General features: G+C 38.5%; 1 protein-coding gene across 1 annotated transcript; it reads left to right on the forward strand.

The window, feature by feature from the left end:
- Positions 1 to 3899: 3899 nt before the first annotated feature.
- On the forward strand, positions 3900 to 4931 carry LOC148122556 (taste receptor type 2 member 136-like). Its single transcript, XM_087903920.1, is given in 3 exon segments — positions 3900 to 3985; positions 4017 to 4453; positions 4456 to 4931. Coding segments are annotated over 3 exon segments (999 nt in total).
- Positions 4932 to 15187: the final 10256 nt, after the last annotated feature.

The raw sequence follows: 15187 nt of genomic DNA on the forward strand, positions 1-15187 counted from the left end.
TTGATTATTGTTCTCTCAAGGTCTGTGAAGAATTTTCATGGAATATTAATAGGGAATTGCATTGAATCTATAGATTGTTTTTGGTAGAACTGCCATTTTTACTATGTTGATCCTCCCAATCCATGAGCAAGGGAGATCCTTCCATTTTCTGGTATCCCCTTCAATTTCTTTCTTCAAAGACTTAAAGTTCTTGTCAAATCGGTCTTTCACTTCCTTGGTTGGAGTTACCCAAAGATATTTTATGCTATTTCTAGCTATCGTGAAAGATGATGCTTCTCTGATTTCCCTCTCTGCTTCTTTATCCTTTGTGTATAGGAGGGCAATGGATTTTTTGGAGTTGATCTTGTACCCTGCCACATTAATAAAGGTGTTTATCAGCAGTAGAAGTTCTGTGGTAGAGTTTTTGGGGTCGCTTATGCACTCTATCATATCATCTGCAATTGAAAACAGCTTGGTACTGCCATAAAAGCAGAGAAGTCGACCTATGGAATCGAATAGAAGACCTGGATATTAACCCACAAACCTATGAACACCTGATTTTTGACAAGGGAGCTAAAAGTATACAATGAAAGAAAGAAAGCATCTTTAACAAATGGTGCTGGCATAACTGGATGTCAACTTGTAGAAGAATGAAATTAGATCCATATCTATCACCACGCACAAAACTCAAGTCCAAATGGATTAAAGACCTCAATATTAATCTGACCACATTGAACCTGATAGAAGAGAAAGTGGGAAGTAGTCTACAAGACATGGACACAGGACACTACTTCCTAGGTAGAACCCCAGTAGCACAGACAATAAGAGAAACGATGGATAAATGGGATCTCCTGAAACTGAGAAGCTTCTGCAAAGCGAAGGATACTGTCACTAAGACAAAAAGGCTACCTTCTGACTGGGAGAAGATCTTCACCAACCCCTCATCAGACAAAGGTCTGATCTCCAAAATATACAAAGAACTCAAGAAACTAGACAATGAAACTCTAATTAACCCAATTAAAAAGTTCTCTGAACTGAACAGAGAATTCTCAACAGAAGAACTTTGAATGGCCAAAAGACACTTAAGATCATGCTCATGCTCAACATCCTTAGCAATCAGGGAAATGTAAATCAAAACAACTTTGAGAGACCATCTTACACCTGTCAGACTAGCTAAAATCAAAAACACCAATGATAACCTATGCTGGAGAGGATGTGGACTAAGGGGAACACTCATCCATTGTTGCAATTTTGGGCAGCCACTTTGGAAATTAATGGGGCGGTTTCTCAGGAAACTGGGAGTCAACCTACCTCAGGACTCAGCAATTCCACTCTTGGAAATATACCCAAGAGATGCCCTATCATACCACAAAAGCATTTGTTCAACTATGTTCATAGCAGCACTATTTGTAATAGCCAGTACCTGGAAACAACCTAGAACCCCTCAATAGAAGAATGGTTAAAGAAGGTGTGGAACATATACACATTAGAGTTTTACTCAGCGGTAAAAAACAATGGCATCTTGAATTTTGCAGGCAAATGAATGGAAATAGAAAACGCTTTACTGAGTGAGGTAACAGAGACCCAAAAAGAGGAATATGGTATGTACTCACTCATAAGTGGATTCTAGCCATAATTAAAGGTCTTTGAGCCTATAATTTGTGATCCTAGATAAGCTAAATAAGAAGGTGAACCTGAAGAAAACCATATAGTTATCCTCCTGGATATTGGAAGTAGACAGGATTGCCAGGCAAAACTTGGGTGCACAGGGGTAGGGGTAGGAGTATCGATATAAGGGGAGATGGGTAGAGAGAAGGGAGAAGGGGACGATTCGGGAAAGCTTGGGGGAATGGGATGGGTGGGATGGAGGAAGGATGGATATGGGAGCAGGGAAGTAAATATCTTAATTAAGGGAGCCATTTTAGGGTTTTCAAGAGACTTGATTCTAGAGGGGTTTCCAGGTCCAAGGAGAGGTCCCCAGATTGTTTCTTGGGCAGCAGAGGAGAGGATGACTGAACTGGCCTTGTCCCATAGCCATACTGATGAATATCTTGCTATCACCATAGAACCTTCATCTGGCGATGAGATAGAGAAAGAGACCCACATTGGACCACTGTACTTAGCTCCCTAGGTCCAAATGATGAGCAGTAGGAGGGAGAAAGTGAGCAAGGAAGTCAGGATAATGAGGGGTGTGTCCACCCACTGAGACAGTGGTTACTGATTTAATGTGAGCTCACCAAGGACAGCTGGACTGGGAGTGATGGAGCATGTGATCAAAATGGACACTCTGAACGTGGCTGGCAATGAAGGCTGACTGAGAAGCCAAGGACAATGGCACTGGGTTCTTATTCTACTGCATGGACTGACTTTGTGTGAGCCTGGTTTGTTTGGATGCTTACCTTTATAGACCTGGATGGAGGGGGGAGGACCTTGGACATCCCACGGGTCAGGGAAACCTGACTGCTCTTAAGACTAGAGAGAGAAGAGGAGATGGGGAGGGGAGGGAAAGGGAGGCGGGGAAGAAGTGGAAATTATCAATAAAAAAATAAATTAATTAAAATTTAAAGAAAATAAAAACAAAAGCAAAAAAAAAAAAAAACATGGGAAGCCAAGTGCCTGATTTTCCTTCTTTGTAATGGGACTTCAACCAGGCTTCTTTAAAACTAATTATATAGTAAAAATTGAAAATAATTAGAACTCATAGATTGAGTACTTTGACTTTTAATAATATTAAAAATGAAACCAAGAAAATAAATTACATAAAACCACATATTTCTATATAAATCCTTAACTCCACTGTAATGAACACAGGTTCTTTTGAGAAATTGTTGGAAACTTTGGGGCCAGAGAATTAGTTCACTGGCGAAGAGCGCTTGTTCTTGAAAAGGACCTGGATTTGATTCCCAGCAACCACAGGGAGGCTTTTACCCTGCAGACACTGGGAATGTATGTGGTATACTAACATACATGGAGGCAAAAGACACAAAATATTAAAATAAAATTTAAAGAAAAGATTGACAAAGAATTATTTAAAAATACTGCTGGTATTTGAATCAAATGATATTTAAATGCAAATGATATTAGCAATCCCTAAGAGGATAATTATATAAATATATAACGATGGTACATATGTAGGAAAATATTTATATGTTATGGATATTTAATGTGGAACAAATGGCTTGAAGTACAGCAAATGACTACTTTAAACTTACACAGTATCTTTGACAGTAGACTTTAACTTAGGAGACAATAGTACAATGATTCTTCAACCTATGAGACAGCCATGAGAGGGCGCATGTGTGAGCACATGCAAGTACTGTGCACACAAGCTTTTGTCAGCTTTTCAAGAAAAGTCATACATAGGTGATAGGTGTTTTCATTAGACTATAAGAAGTATTAGCCTTCCTAGTGCCCCTTATCAATTTGGTTAGGAAATCTTGGGTTTTAAAAAATATATGAATGTGTCATTAAACAATCAGTAATAATTCTATATATAAACATTATGGAGCAAGGGATTTACAAACTCATTGCATACCCTTTGACTGAGTTTTAAAATTTTAATAGCAAATCAGTAATATGGATGAATACAAATTATGGTGAGCTTAAGCAGGAGGAAACTGTTTTAAACCAAATCCACAGATTTGTTTATTTGTCTGCTTGCAAATGAGACTGTAGCTGTAGCTTCCCTCTAAACTCAGCTCTGAAACTCACCAATCTTAGAAGGGTGTATGAATAAAATCCATCTGAACTGTTTTGCAAACATTCTTGTTTCTATAAAAAAAAAAGCAACAACAACAAAAAACAAAAACAGCCCCAAATAGATTCACTAGCACACAGCTCTTCTTTTGCTCTAGAAATGAGCCATTGAATTTAAACACAGCACGATCTTCACTGACTATAAATGCAGAACCCAGGCGTTAATGTGTTCACATAAATCACAGCCCCAGACAGGAGAGCTAAATTTAGTTTTTCCTCTTTTAAAAACTATTTGTTCAGATGCGATGAGTTTTTTTTTGCTTTTTTTTTGTTTTTTTTTTTTTTCTGATCATTGCAACCTTCGCAATGATGGCAGAGATTTTACTTGGAAGCTTGGCCAGTGTCTTCATTGTTCTGGTGAACTTTACTGGCTGCATCAAGAGAAGCAAAATCTCCTTAGCTGATAGAATTCTGACTGTTCTGGACATCTTCAGGTTTGGTTTGCTTTGCATAATATTAATGAATTGGCGCTCAACTGTGTTTAATCCAGCTTTATTAACTATGCAAGTAAAATTTTTTATTTGTTATGCCTGGGCTATAACCAACCATTTTAATACCTGGCTGGCAACTATACTCAGCATACTGTATTTGCTGAAGATAGGCAATTTCTCAAACCTTATTTTTCTTGGTCTGAAGGAAAAAATTAAGAGTGTCATTGTAGTTGTACTTTTGGGGAGTTTGGTGTTTTTGTTTCCTAATCTTCTGATGATGAACACATGTGCAAAGTCCAAATGAATGATTACAGTGGCAACTTGACTGGGAATACCAAACTGGTTTATGTCTTAAACCGTACAGTTATGATGACATTCACTCTAAACAATGTCGTTCCCTTCACCATATCGATGATCTGTTTCCAGCTGTTAATCTATTCTCTGTGTAAACACCTTAAGACAATGAAGCTTTACAGAAGAGGATGCCAGGATCCAAGCACTATGGCCCACATTAAGGCTTTGCAAGCTGTGATCTCCTTTCTGCTGTTATTTTTCATGTTCTTTCTAACTCTAATCATATCTGGTCATAGTTATATGAAGCCTCTAGATGAGCTAGTCCACCTGATTTGCCAGGTTATTGGAAAATTATATCCTTCAAGCCATTCCTACATACTGATATGGGGAAACAGGAAGTTCAAACAGGCCTTAGTGTTGACAATGGTACAGGTGAAAACAAGCCTCTGGCTGAAAAAACCAAAAACTTAAAGTCCTTCAATCAATATCAGAGATGTGGTGTGACTAGCAGCTTCCTATTGCTTTTGAAAAATGGACTATGTTTAAATTATTTCTAAAGAAATTTCTAGAAAGTATATCTGTGCATACCACATTAGCAATATTTTGGGTTTGTTAACATGTACAGAATATAAAAGAAAACCTGTCTATAGCATTTCCTTAATACTGCTTTAATAAAAACTATGCCATTATTCAGAATATGTTTCTCTTCCTTTTTCAGAATTATGGAGCTAGGTATAACCAATAAAATTCTTATCCTCGATACAGTAAGTTTAAAACTATTTTTTATATTATGTTAAATTCTTAGCTTGTTTCAAGAAATCATTGCTGTTTACATTGTTCTTTGTACCACATGCATATACCAAAGATTTTCAGATTTCTGTTAGGTTATCTATTCCCTGTTTACCCTAAATATGGGTGTGTACAAGCAAAACTAGACTTAGTAGATTTTTTTTGTTTTGTGTGTTTGTGTGTGTGTATGTATGATGCTAATTATAGCAAAAAAAGGCCTTGATTTTAAGTGGAATTGGTGGTAGGAGATAGGGCAGAAGGAGGATGAAACTGATACAAATACAGTACCTTATCCATGAAATTCTTAAAAACAACATTTGATTATTTTTAAAAATGTTTTTATATTCTGGAATAAAGTTGCAAATTTAAATACATCTGTATTAGAAGAAAATTCAGCATTATTTTATCAATGAAAATAAGAATTGTAGTTAAATTTTGTTGATATATTCATCTGTTACACAATTTTATGACAGTTTTTCATTGATACTATCTCAATACTCTAAGGAAATTGTAATAGCTGTGATTAGAATTCATCAGCTCTATTATACTCTTCCCTCTCCTTATTGCCTCCCCCACACCAATGATTCTTTCCTCTTTAGCAGATCACACTGAATATGAGAGTACAGGAAGGGAATAAGCGGGGAGGGGAGAGAAACACCTCTGCAGGTAGAGGGTAAGTAGATGAAAAGTAAGAGTAAGAGAGTTGTGTAACCAAAACTAAGAGTATGTAGATTTCAATGATGAGTCACCGTCTCTTTTGGACATCTAGTATACTCAATTCTAAATCACATATTGAAGATTTGTTTGAGGTAGATTTTAGTTTCAAGAATTGTGGAGTGGTTGTTGGTCACTCCTTTAAGTCGAGGATTCAGGAGGTAGAGGTAAGCAGAACTCTTTGAGTTTGAAGTCAGCCTGGTCTACAGAGCAAGTTTCAGGACAGTCAGGGCAACACAGAAAAACCCTGTCTCATAAAAACAAAAATTAAAAACAAACAAACAAAAAGCAGGAATTTGGAGGGCTGTGAACATGAGAGAAAAAAAGCAACAGCTCCATGCCATGTTTTGCACCTGGGGCAGGCAGGGCATAACCAGGTGTCGACCGGGTAACCCCAGGCATGCTGATCCTAGTGGCCTAACCTGATACCTGGAACCATGGTGACATCCAAGTCTTCTATTTAGGGCTGGATGCCCATGGTGTAGGTTCCAACGTGTGTCCATGTAGATATCTGAGTTCTGTGTTGCCACCAGGGTCCTGAAAGGGGACTCCGCTTTCTCTTAGAGCCATGGTGCCATCTGGGCTAGGATTTCTGCCCATGGCCAAGTCTGCCTACAACATCCAGGGTCTGAGTTGATGTTCATAGCTCCTGTTACCACCAAGGGCCATGCAGATGACTAGAGTTGTGTTATCCACCTGAGACCATGTGTGAGGTTCACATTGAAATCTCTCGTCCCTTTCTTGGTGCTGGTTTCACCTTTGAAGACACAATCTTGCTTAACAGGTGCCACTCAAGTTTTGTCTTCTCTGGGGACCAAGGTTCCACCTCTTTACCATAAGCCCATGAATTGATTCATTGTTTTTATTTCCCTATTTACCCTCTTTTTTACCTTTGCTATCTGAAAGGAGGCAAGTGAAAAAGACATTTCTTTCATGGCACTGAAATTGTGATTTTCACCTTGCAAAATCTTCATAAACCATTCATCTGCTGAAACATATAGGTTGTTTCTATTTGCTAGCTATTGTGAATGAACTGGCATTGAACATGACTTACCAAGTCTGTTGTGTAGAAGGTGTGAAGAACTGGTACAGCCAGGTCTTATAATCAATTTATTTTAGCTTTTTGAGAAGTCACCATTCTGATTTTCATAGTGGCTAAAACTAAAAAAGAAAGGAAAGAAATTCAGATTTTCTTCTATTTTCAGTTTTCTTAACATTGGGACATGCTGTCTTATTTCTCTTTTCTGCATATCTCTACTGTAGCTGGAATCATCTGTGAAAATTTTACTGTACATTTCCTTCACTTTTACTTAGTACTGTAAGACATGGAGACTGTATAAGACAGTAACAATAAGGTATCTTATTCTTTGTGCGTTTCTTGAAAGTCAAGATATATTTTTCTATATCTTTCTTAGCATTATGATGTGGGAGTTCCCTCTGTGTGCTGTCATTACCATTATTGAATAAAGAAACTGCCTTGTCCTGTTTATAGGGCAGAAGTTAGGTAGGCAGGGAAAACAGAACTGAATGCTGGGAGAAAGAAGGCAGAGTCAGGGAGAGACACCATGGATCTGCAAGAGTTAGGCATGCTGAATCTTTGTTGGTAAGCCACTGTGATGTGGCAATATAGATTAAAAGAAATGAATTAATTTACCTACTTTTCCAATAGGAAGCTAGAGCTAATGGGACAAGCAGTGTTTTAATTAATATAGTTTCTGTGTGGCTATTTTGGTCCTGGCTAGCCAGGATGAATAAGCATGCTCTCCTCCTACAGATTTAATAAGTTTGGGTAGAAACCTTTTTATGTATAGTAAGTGATATGCAAAATGTAAAGTAAAATGATAAATCAATATTATATTCAGTGCCAGGGTTTTTAGGAGTATTACCCTTTTTACATTTATTATGAAGATTCTATAAGATGGACTCATTGACTAGAACTTTTTGATTGTGGAGAGTTATAATGTTGCAGATCCAAAATGAAATTATCTTTGGCAATCTCTAGTCTCCTTAGTAGCAATCTGTTGTCCAATTGTGTGTCTGATCCCCTATTCTTTCAGTTATGAGTAAAAACTTTTGGAGTATACTAAAAGATCACTCACATCTACTAACTTCAAAAGCTAAGAATATCTTCAGATCATACACAAAAGCTTCAACAGAGTTTTACCTGCTTTTCCACAATCCACTTACCAGCTGTTCATAGCCTTGCATCTCATGTGAGAAACACCACGTTTTACGATTTTCTTTTATCTGTAACTAGAAGAAGTACATGAAAACCTTTCCATGTTGATTTTTTTTCTTGGACAACCTGAATTAGTGATACTGGGCTATGCTCACAAATGTTTGTTTCAGAATAAACTCATATTTTCTGAGGTGAAACATTTGCTTTGCATTTACCTCTCTGAGAGACAATTCACTTAGAAAACTCCAACCTTACACATAAGGATGTTTAAACAGAATCTGTGTACATACCCTGGAATTTTTTATGAACCCATCTTTGTTTCTTAGGAAGTTCTTTGCTTTTGTTTTCTGTAATTTACTAGAGTTTTTTTGTATTCGTTGCCCCAGGCTTATTTTGATAGACTAAAATATGAATTTAAGACAAAAGAAGCATCGTAGAGGAGAAAAGCATGGTCAGAATGAAAAAAGAAAAAGAAAGAAAAAACTTAAAAATCATGCAAATTGGCTTTTTGCATATCATTACATGAAAATTGAGTATTTACTCCAGCATTGGTCAACTGTATAACTGCAGACTGCTTTGTTCAGAACATCCTGCATTTGTTCCAAGCAACTCAGTGTATGAAAAAAATTACAGTGTCATGGAGACCTTCTTGTTTCTTGGCATAGCATTGTACAATCCATTATTAAAGGTCCAATATTTTGTAATATTCAATAAATATTCCTGTCAATTGAAATTATTTCATTAAGGAACTTAAAGAGTTGTATTAGACCTCTTGCATGATTTATGGATGATGGGTGCTCTCCTGCAGAGCCTCTTTGGGGTCATTCTCTTCACAGAATTCATACTTGGAATCTCAACAAATGGATTCATAGCAGCGGTGAACATCATGAACTTGCTCAAGAGAAGAAAGATCTCTTCAGTGGATCAGATTCTCACTGCTCTGGCCATCTGCAGGTTCACTGAATTCTGGTTTGTATTTATACTTGTCACTCAATATAATGTCTGGTCAGATTTGTTGATTAGTGAGAAAAGGATAAAGATAAATACTGTTTTATTGACAGTATCCAATCATTTCAATATCTGGCTTGCAACATGTCTCAGCATCTTTTATTTTCTCAAAATAGGTAATTTTTTCAACTCTATCTTTCTTCAACTAAAGTGGAGAGTTAAAAAGGTAGTCTCAGTAACACTGCTGGCATCTCTGGTTCTTTTATTTTCCAACATCATAGTTACATACATACAACTTGATGCCTGGTTTCATGGATTTAAAAGTAACATGTCTGATATTTCTATCTTGGATAATTCTGTTCAACTTACCAAAATTATTTTATTTACCATGTACATATTCTCATTCATGCCCTTAACTGTGTCCTTAATGATATTTCTCCTGCTCATCACTTCTCTGTGGAGACATCTGAAGATTATGCAGCTCAGTGTAAGAGAATCCAGACATGCAAGTACCACAGCCCACATCAGAGCTCTGGAAACTGTAACTACATTTCTCTTACTGTATGCCATTGTCCTTCTGTCATTTTTTGTTCTAATTTCAAGATTTTAAATCCTGGAGAAAAGCATGCTGCTTTTTTATCACCAGATTATTGGATATGCACATTCTTCAGTCCACTCTTGTGTTTTGATCCTGGCAGACAATAAGCTGAGACAAGCATCACTTAAGGTACTGTGGTGGCTGAGGGGCAAACCCCCAAACAGTCAGCCCCTTGGTTCCTAAAACACATGCTCCTATTCCTGGGGAATGCCAGGCCACACAAGACATTTGCATGCTGGAAATGTATGAATTTCTATTCATTTCTTTGGAGCATAAGATTTTTGCAACCTGAAATTGTATGGTTGGAATGAACTCTAATTCAACACACTGAATTCATAAAAATATACTTATAAAAATATACGTTACTGTATTTATATTCAGGGATGTATTAATATAAAATGTTTAGCTATAAGACATCTTTCTATTAATAAATATACATATTGTCACCATGAGGCTTTCTGAATATTTAAAATGAAAACAAAATTCTATGCTATAAACAGGTGCATATGAGAAATAAATACTATGGAGAGGACACTATAGTCTTATTCTAACAAAGTAACTTTTAATGCTACAAATGTCCTAAACATTTAAAATTAGAGGTAAAGATTAAAATATGTGTTGGAATTCAGATATTTGCATGCCTGAATTCAAATGAAGATTCCAAGAAGCATTTTTTAAATTCCTCAACAGTATAATGTCACATCATCCTAATTATCTTATTAGAGTCTTTGTTTCAAATTAAGATATGTTGAAATACATTATTCTGAGGTACAACTGTGGCCCTTAGGAGGTACTCATTTTGTGATGCAGTCATCAGGAATGTACCAAAACATTTGAAATTTAATTTGTAAAAGATGAAATTATGACTGATAGCAGTCTTCTAACTGAGTATCCTTCTAGGACAGTGTATGTCCTTAGTTCATTGCCTCATATACGTATGAGGTGAGAAGTAACTGGATTTTCCTTGGAATAAAAATGTAAAGAAGCCTATGGGACACAGTCATATGATGAACAGGAAAATGATCTTATTTGACAGAAACGAAAATAAAGTAAACAGAATTGGTAATCAGTTCAGTTAGGTTCAAGAGTTGAAATAGAGGAGCTAACAATGATCATGTGTGCTGTATTTTCTCTGCTAAATCTTCATTAAGTTATCAACCTACTCATTTCAAGAAATGGATCATTCATTTCTAATTTCTGCAAAAAAGATGCTTTAAAGTGTAGCGTTCTGGTTTGTGATTAGTTTTCTTGTTCTCTTTTTGTTGTTCACTACTTTTTTCATTCATTCGATCATTGAAAAGTCTTATATCAAATATTGTATGATGATATCCATTGTGATATATTGGTATTTCTATTTGCAGATGTAGAATGTCATTGATGTAAAAATAAATATGCTACTTGCATTTTTGAGAAATTTCGATGAAAAGTAATGAACTAAATAATTGCCAGGGACAAAAAAATGTGAGTCAGTTCCACCTTGACTAAAGATTGGAGAGTTTGAGTTTTTTTTTTTTCCTCAAAGTTGTTGAAAATAGATGTGGCTACAAAGAAGATATCCTGATCTAAGGTGTGAGTAATTAACATTTTTAGTTAAGAGGTTGATCTGCTCCACCTTGACCAAGCATCAAAGAATCCAGTTCAACTCCTACTCCTTCAAGGAGATCAGCAGGAGGTGCTAGGGAGTGGCCCCCTGCAGGACCTTTGGACTAAAAGTTTGGTAGTTACATGTCCTGTCCAAAAACCAAAATACTAGACTGAAGATGCTCTCTTTATTCCTTATGTCATGTTAATGAAGTCTGTTGCCTGCCCTTCTGCTTTTGCAGGTATATAAGCATGTGGAAAATAAACACAGGTGATGTCAGTATTCATTGAATTTCCCTTCTGGTACTGTTTTATGTTTCTGCATTTTATTTCTTTCATTTCGCTGTTCCATTTGCTTATAACTCTAATCCTTACACTCCTACCAAGGCGGAACCATGACAGGCAACATGTGGACATGGAGCCAACACTGGCCTATGGTGGGACCACTGAGACTTCTGGGAGCTGCTGGCACAGCTGCAGTCAATCTCTGGTCTGTGGTGGGACCACTGAGCTGCAGAGTGCAGTTGTATGCCATGTAGGTCAACAGAATATTGCATGCTGAGGACCCAGGTTCCCTGCAGGAAGGCCAAGAGGCAGAGAATGCAGCTAGCTGTCCTAGCCTAGCAAACAGATGTGGACCACAGCATGGCTCTGCCCATCCAAGTAAGCATCTGTGAGAATGAAGATGAGCAAGTTGCTACCTGCCAGCTAGTGATATTGTAGCTTGGATTAGAAAGAGAGCTTAGAATCTTCAAATGATTCCAGAAAATATATGGGAGATATCCAAAGGCTATTTTCCTATTTATTGTTGTTTACAAGGGATCTTGAGTCGCTTGGTGAGGTTACAATGGGGAATAATAATTCTAATTCCACCAGGCAGCTGACAGAAGCTGATAAGCAAATTACTGGTTCTATAAATCATACAATTAATGTGTCCATAGAGCTCTAAATATACAACTTTAAAAAATGCTTTATACCCTTAGTCTACTATGAAAAGACCCAATCCTATTTTAATATGGGGTCGAGGGTATATTTGTGCTTTTTTTTTTACAAGAAGAAACTGTCTGCAAAATAGAGGAGTGCCAGTCCCAAAAATATTGTAGCACTGGTAGCCCCATAGACACAATGGAATAAGAACCTGTGTTCCTGACCTTGTTATCTCACCATGCTGCAGTCCGAGACAGGAAGAAAGATCATAGTGATGATTGGTGATTCCTAGTTTCTTGGTGAACCTACTGAACAAATTTCTAGACCTCAGTGTGTCTTGTTTACTTTGGAGCTTACCCTAGAATGCTGACAGAATATTTGGCAGTTCATCCTTACCATAACGTGGGACTATATTTTTCTCCTCGTGGGAAATAAAAGACTCATTATGGAGACAAAAGTATACTGGAGTCCCTCCTTAGAAATTAGGAGAAGTAGCCAAAAGGTTTTTCCTGCTGCTCAGAGAGTTGTACAGTTCAAACTTATCTTTGAAACTTAGAAGCAGCAATGCAAATGGACTATAGGAGAGAAAAAAGCACTCATAGCTCCCCCATTACAGAAACCTTTTCTTGTCTTCTGATTAGACTGGATTTAAAAGAACTGTGATTTGGAAAATTGTGTGTATATTGTTTATTTCTATGCTAGAATTATAGAATTGACCTGTTAATGTTTGTAACTGCTTTAGTTCATTATGAAAATGTTACTAATTTTAAAATGGTTAGGGCTTGTCTGAAAGAATCTTGACATTGCCAATATATCCTTAGATTTGATATGCTTAAAAGGACAAATTTGGATTTTGAAGACATCCTAGAATATTTAAAAAGGCAATTCTACCTCTGGAAAGACACATAAAGAAAGAAAGCAGCTTGTCACCTGGATCCATGGTGATGGTGGTGAAGAGTAGGCTAAGGAGAAAGATCTGCCCGCCACCTGGGATCACGTTAATGTCTGGATAAGATATCTATCTACCTAGGGCCTACAGTAGTTAGGGTCTGTGTTTATATCTGTGATTCCTGTTGCTGTTGAGTGCCATGCTGACTCCAGGGGGCTGGGCTGCCTCCTTGGGCTGAGATGAGGTTCAGAGCCATGCTGCCACTGGGACTATACTGATCTGGGTGGCTTTTGCTGTCACTTAGGACAAGAATAACATCCAGGCCTAGGCTGCTGTAGGGGACCATGTCTGTTCCTGTGGACCTAGTGCAGCTGAGGTCTATATAGGTACCATGTCCCCAAGAAACTACCAAAGGCCATATGAAGCCTGAGGTCTGGGCCACATCCTGAGGCATTGTTGATATACAGAGGCCGTGCTGCCATCATGAGTGCCATAGCTACCACTCAGACCAAGGATGTTGACCAGGCCAAACTGCTGTATGTCTGGGTTCATGGTCCAGTGGGAGTTGGGGTCTGCATTAAACTCTGTGGCACAATTTATCACCAGGGCCCATAATGATGTCAATGATATGGGCAGGAGCCAAAATCACAGCAGGGGTCATACAGATTGGTGGACTGTGCTACCACCCAGGACCAGGTTGCCATTCAGGCCCAGGCTGCTGCCGACTGTCATGTTTGGATCTGGAGCCCTATAATGGCCAGAGTCTGATTGACATACGTGGCTCAGGTTGCCCCTAAGTATCATGAAGAACACCAGGGTCAAACCAGCAACCCGAGTCTGGATTCGTGACTGAGGATGCATTCATATCTGAGTGTCTGCCCTGCTACTCCATTTGGGCCCGAGTTGCAGCTGAGGATCATGTCAGAGTACGTGGCCCTACTTTAGCCAGACTCTGTGCTGATGGCCAATGCTTCTACCACCATCGAAGGTCTTTCAGACACCAAAGATCAAGGTCCAAGTTAATGTCTTGGGACCATGCTGCTGCTGGGAGAAATGGTGATGTCTAGATCTAGCTGCTGCTATGGACCATGTTGGGTGCCATGGTTTGACTGCAGCTGGGGGTTTGACCAGATGTCTGGTTCCTGCACTGTCACTAATGGTTACATAGAGTCACAGGGCAGGGACTGCAATCTGAGGCCTTGGTAGTGTTCAGTGCTCACACACCTGCCATAACCATTACCACCCGAGTAATCTTTTCCTCCATCTAGAGCCACGATGTCATCAGGGCCTGAGCTATGACCAGGGTCAAAGTAAGGGTCCATGTTGCAGTCAAACCTGGGGTCTATGTTGACATGTGTGGCCTTTGGCACCTAGGAGGCCTTCGGAATCATACAAGATGAAATAAGAGGCCTATACTGAGACAGTCCCACCCTTCATTACTCTGAGAAAACTGGCTTTACTTCTCACCGACCACTACAGCAAGAGAGCCGGCTCATTCACTTGGAGAGGGAATTCCCCTATCTTCACCACAGGCAAGGGTAAACCTACACTGAGGGCATGCGTGTTGGGGAGCTGACTCTGCCACCACACTTGAGGTGAGTGACCCCAGTGGCTGGATCTGACCTGACTAGCTAATGCCCAGACCAAAAACTGGGCCTTGGATTGAATCACCCTAGCATCTACTCCATATGACACCTGTAAGATTTCTAAGACACAAGATACCTTAGAAGCAACTCAGTGAAGATCCAGTGAGGATGGTGTACCATCCACCAGAGGCCTTGAGCTAGACCTATGACTCCTTGCAATAAACAGTTGCCAGTCAAATGATGGGACAAATGGGCATACTGAACGACACATTGAAGTCTCCAATGTCATCAGAATGGATGAAGAGATGATGGAGAGGCAGGAGGAAAGGAGAAGCAGAGATTTTGCTATTTCGGATGTGGGGTTTTTGTTTGTTTGTTTGTTTGTCTGTTCTGTGTTGGTTTAATGGTTTCTCTCTCTCTCTCTCTCTCTCTCTCTCTCTCTCTCTCTCTCTATCTCTCTTTCTCTCTGTTTTGTTCTTGCTTTTGCTTGCTTGTTTACTTTGTTTTGTTTTGTTT

This window comes from Myodes glareolus, chromosome 3 (genome assembly GCF_982192425.1).
Source record: "Myodes glareolus chromosome 3, mMyoGla1.1, whole genome shotgun sequence".
Lineage (NCBI taxonomy): Eukaryota > Metazoa > Chordata > Mammalia > Rodentia > Cricetidae > Myodes > Myodes glareolus.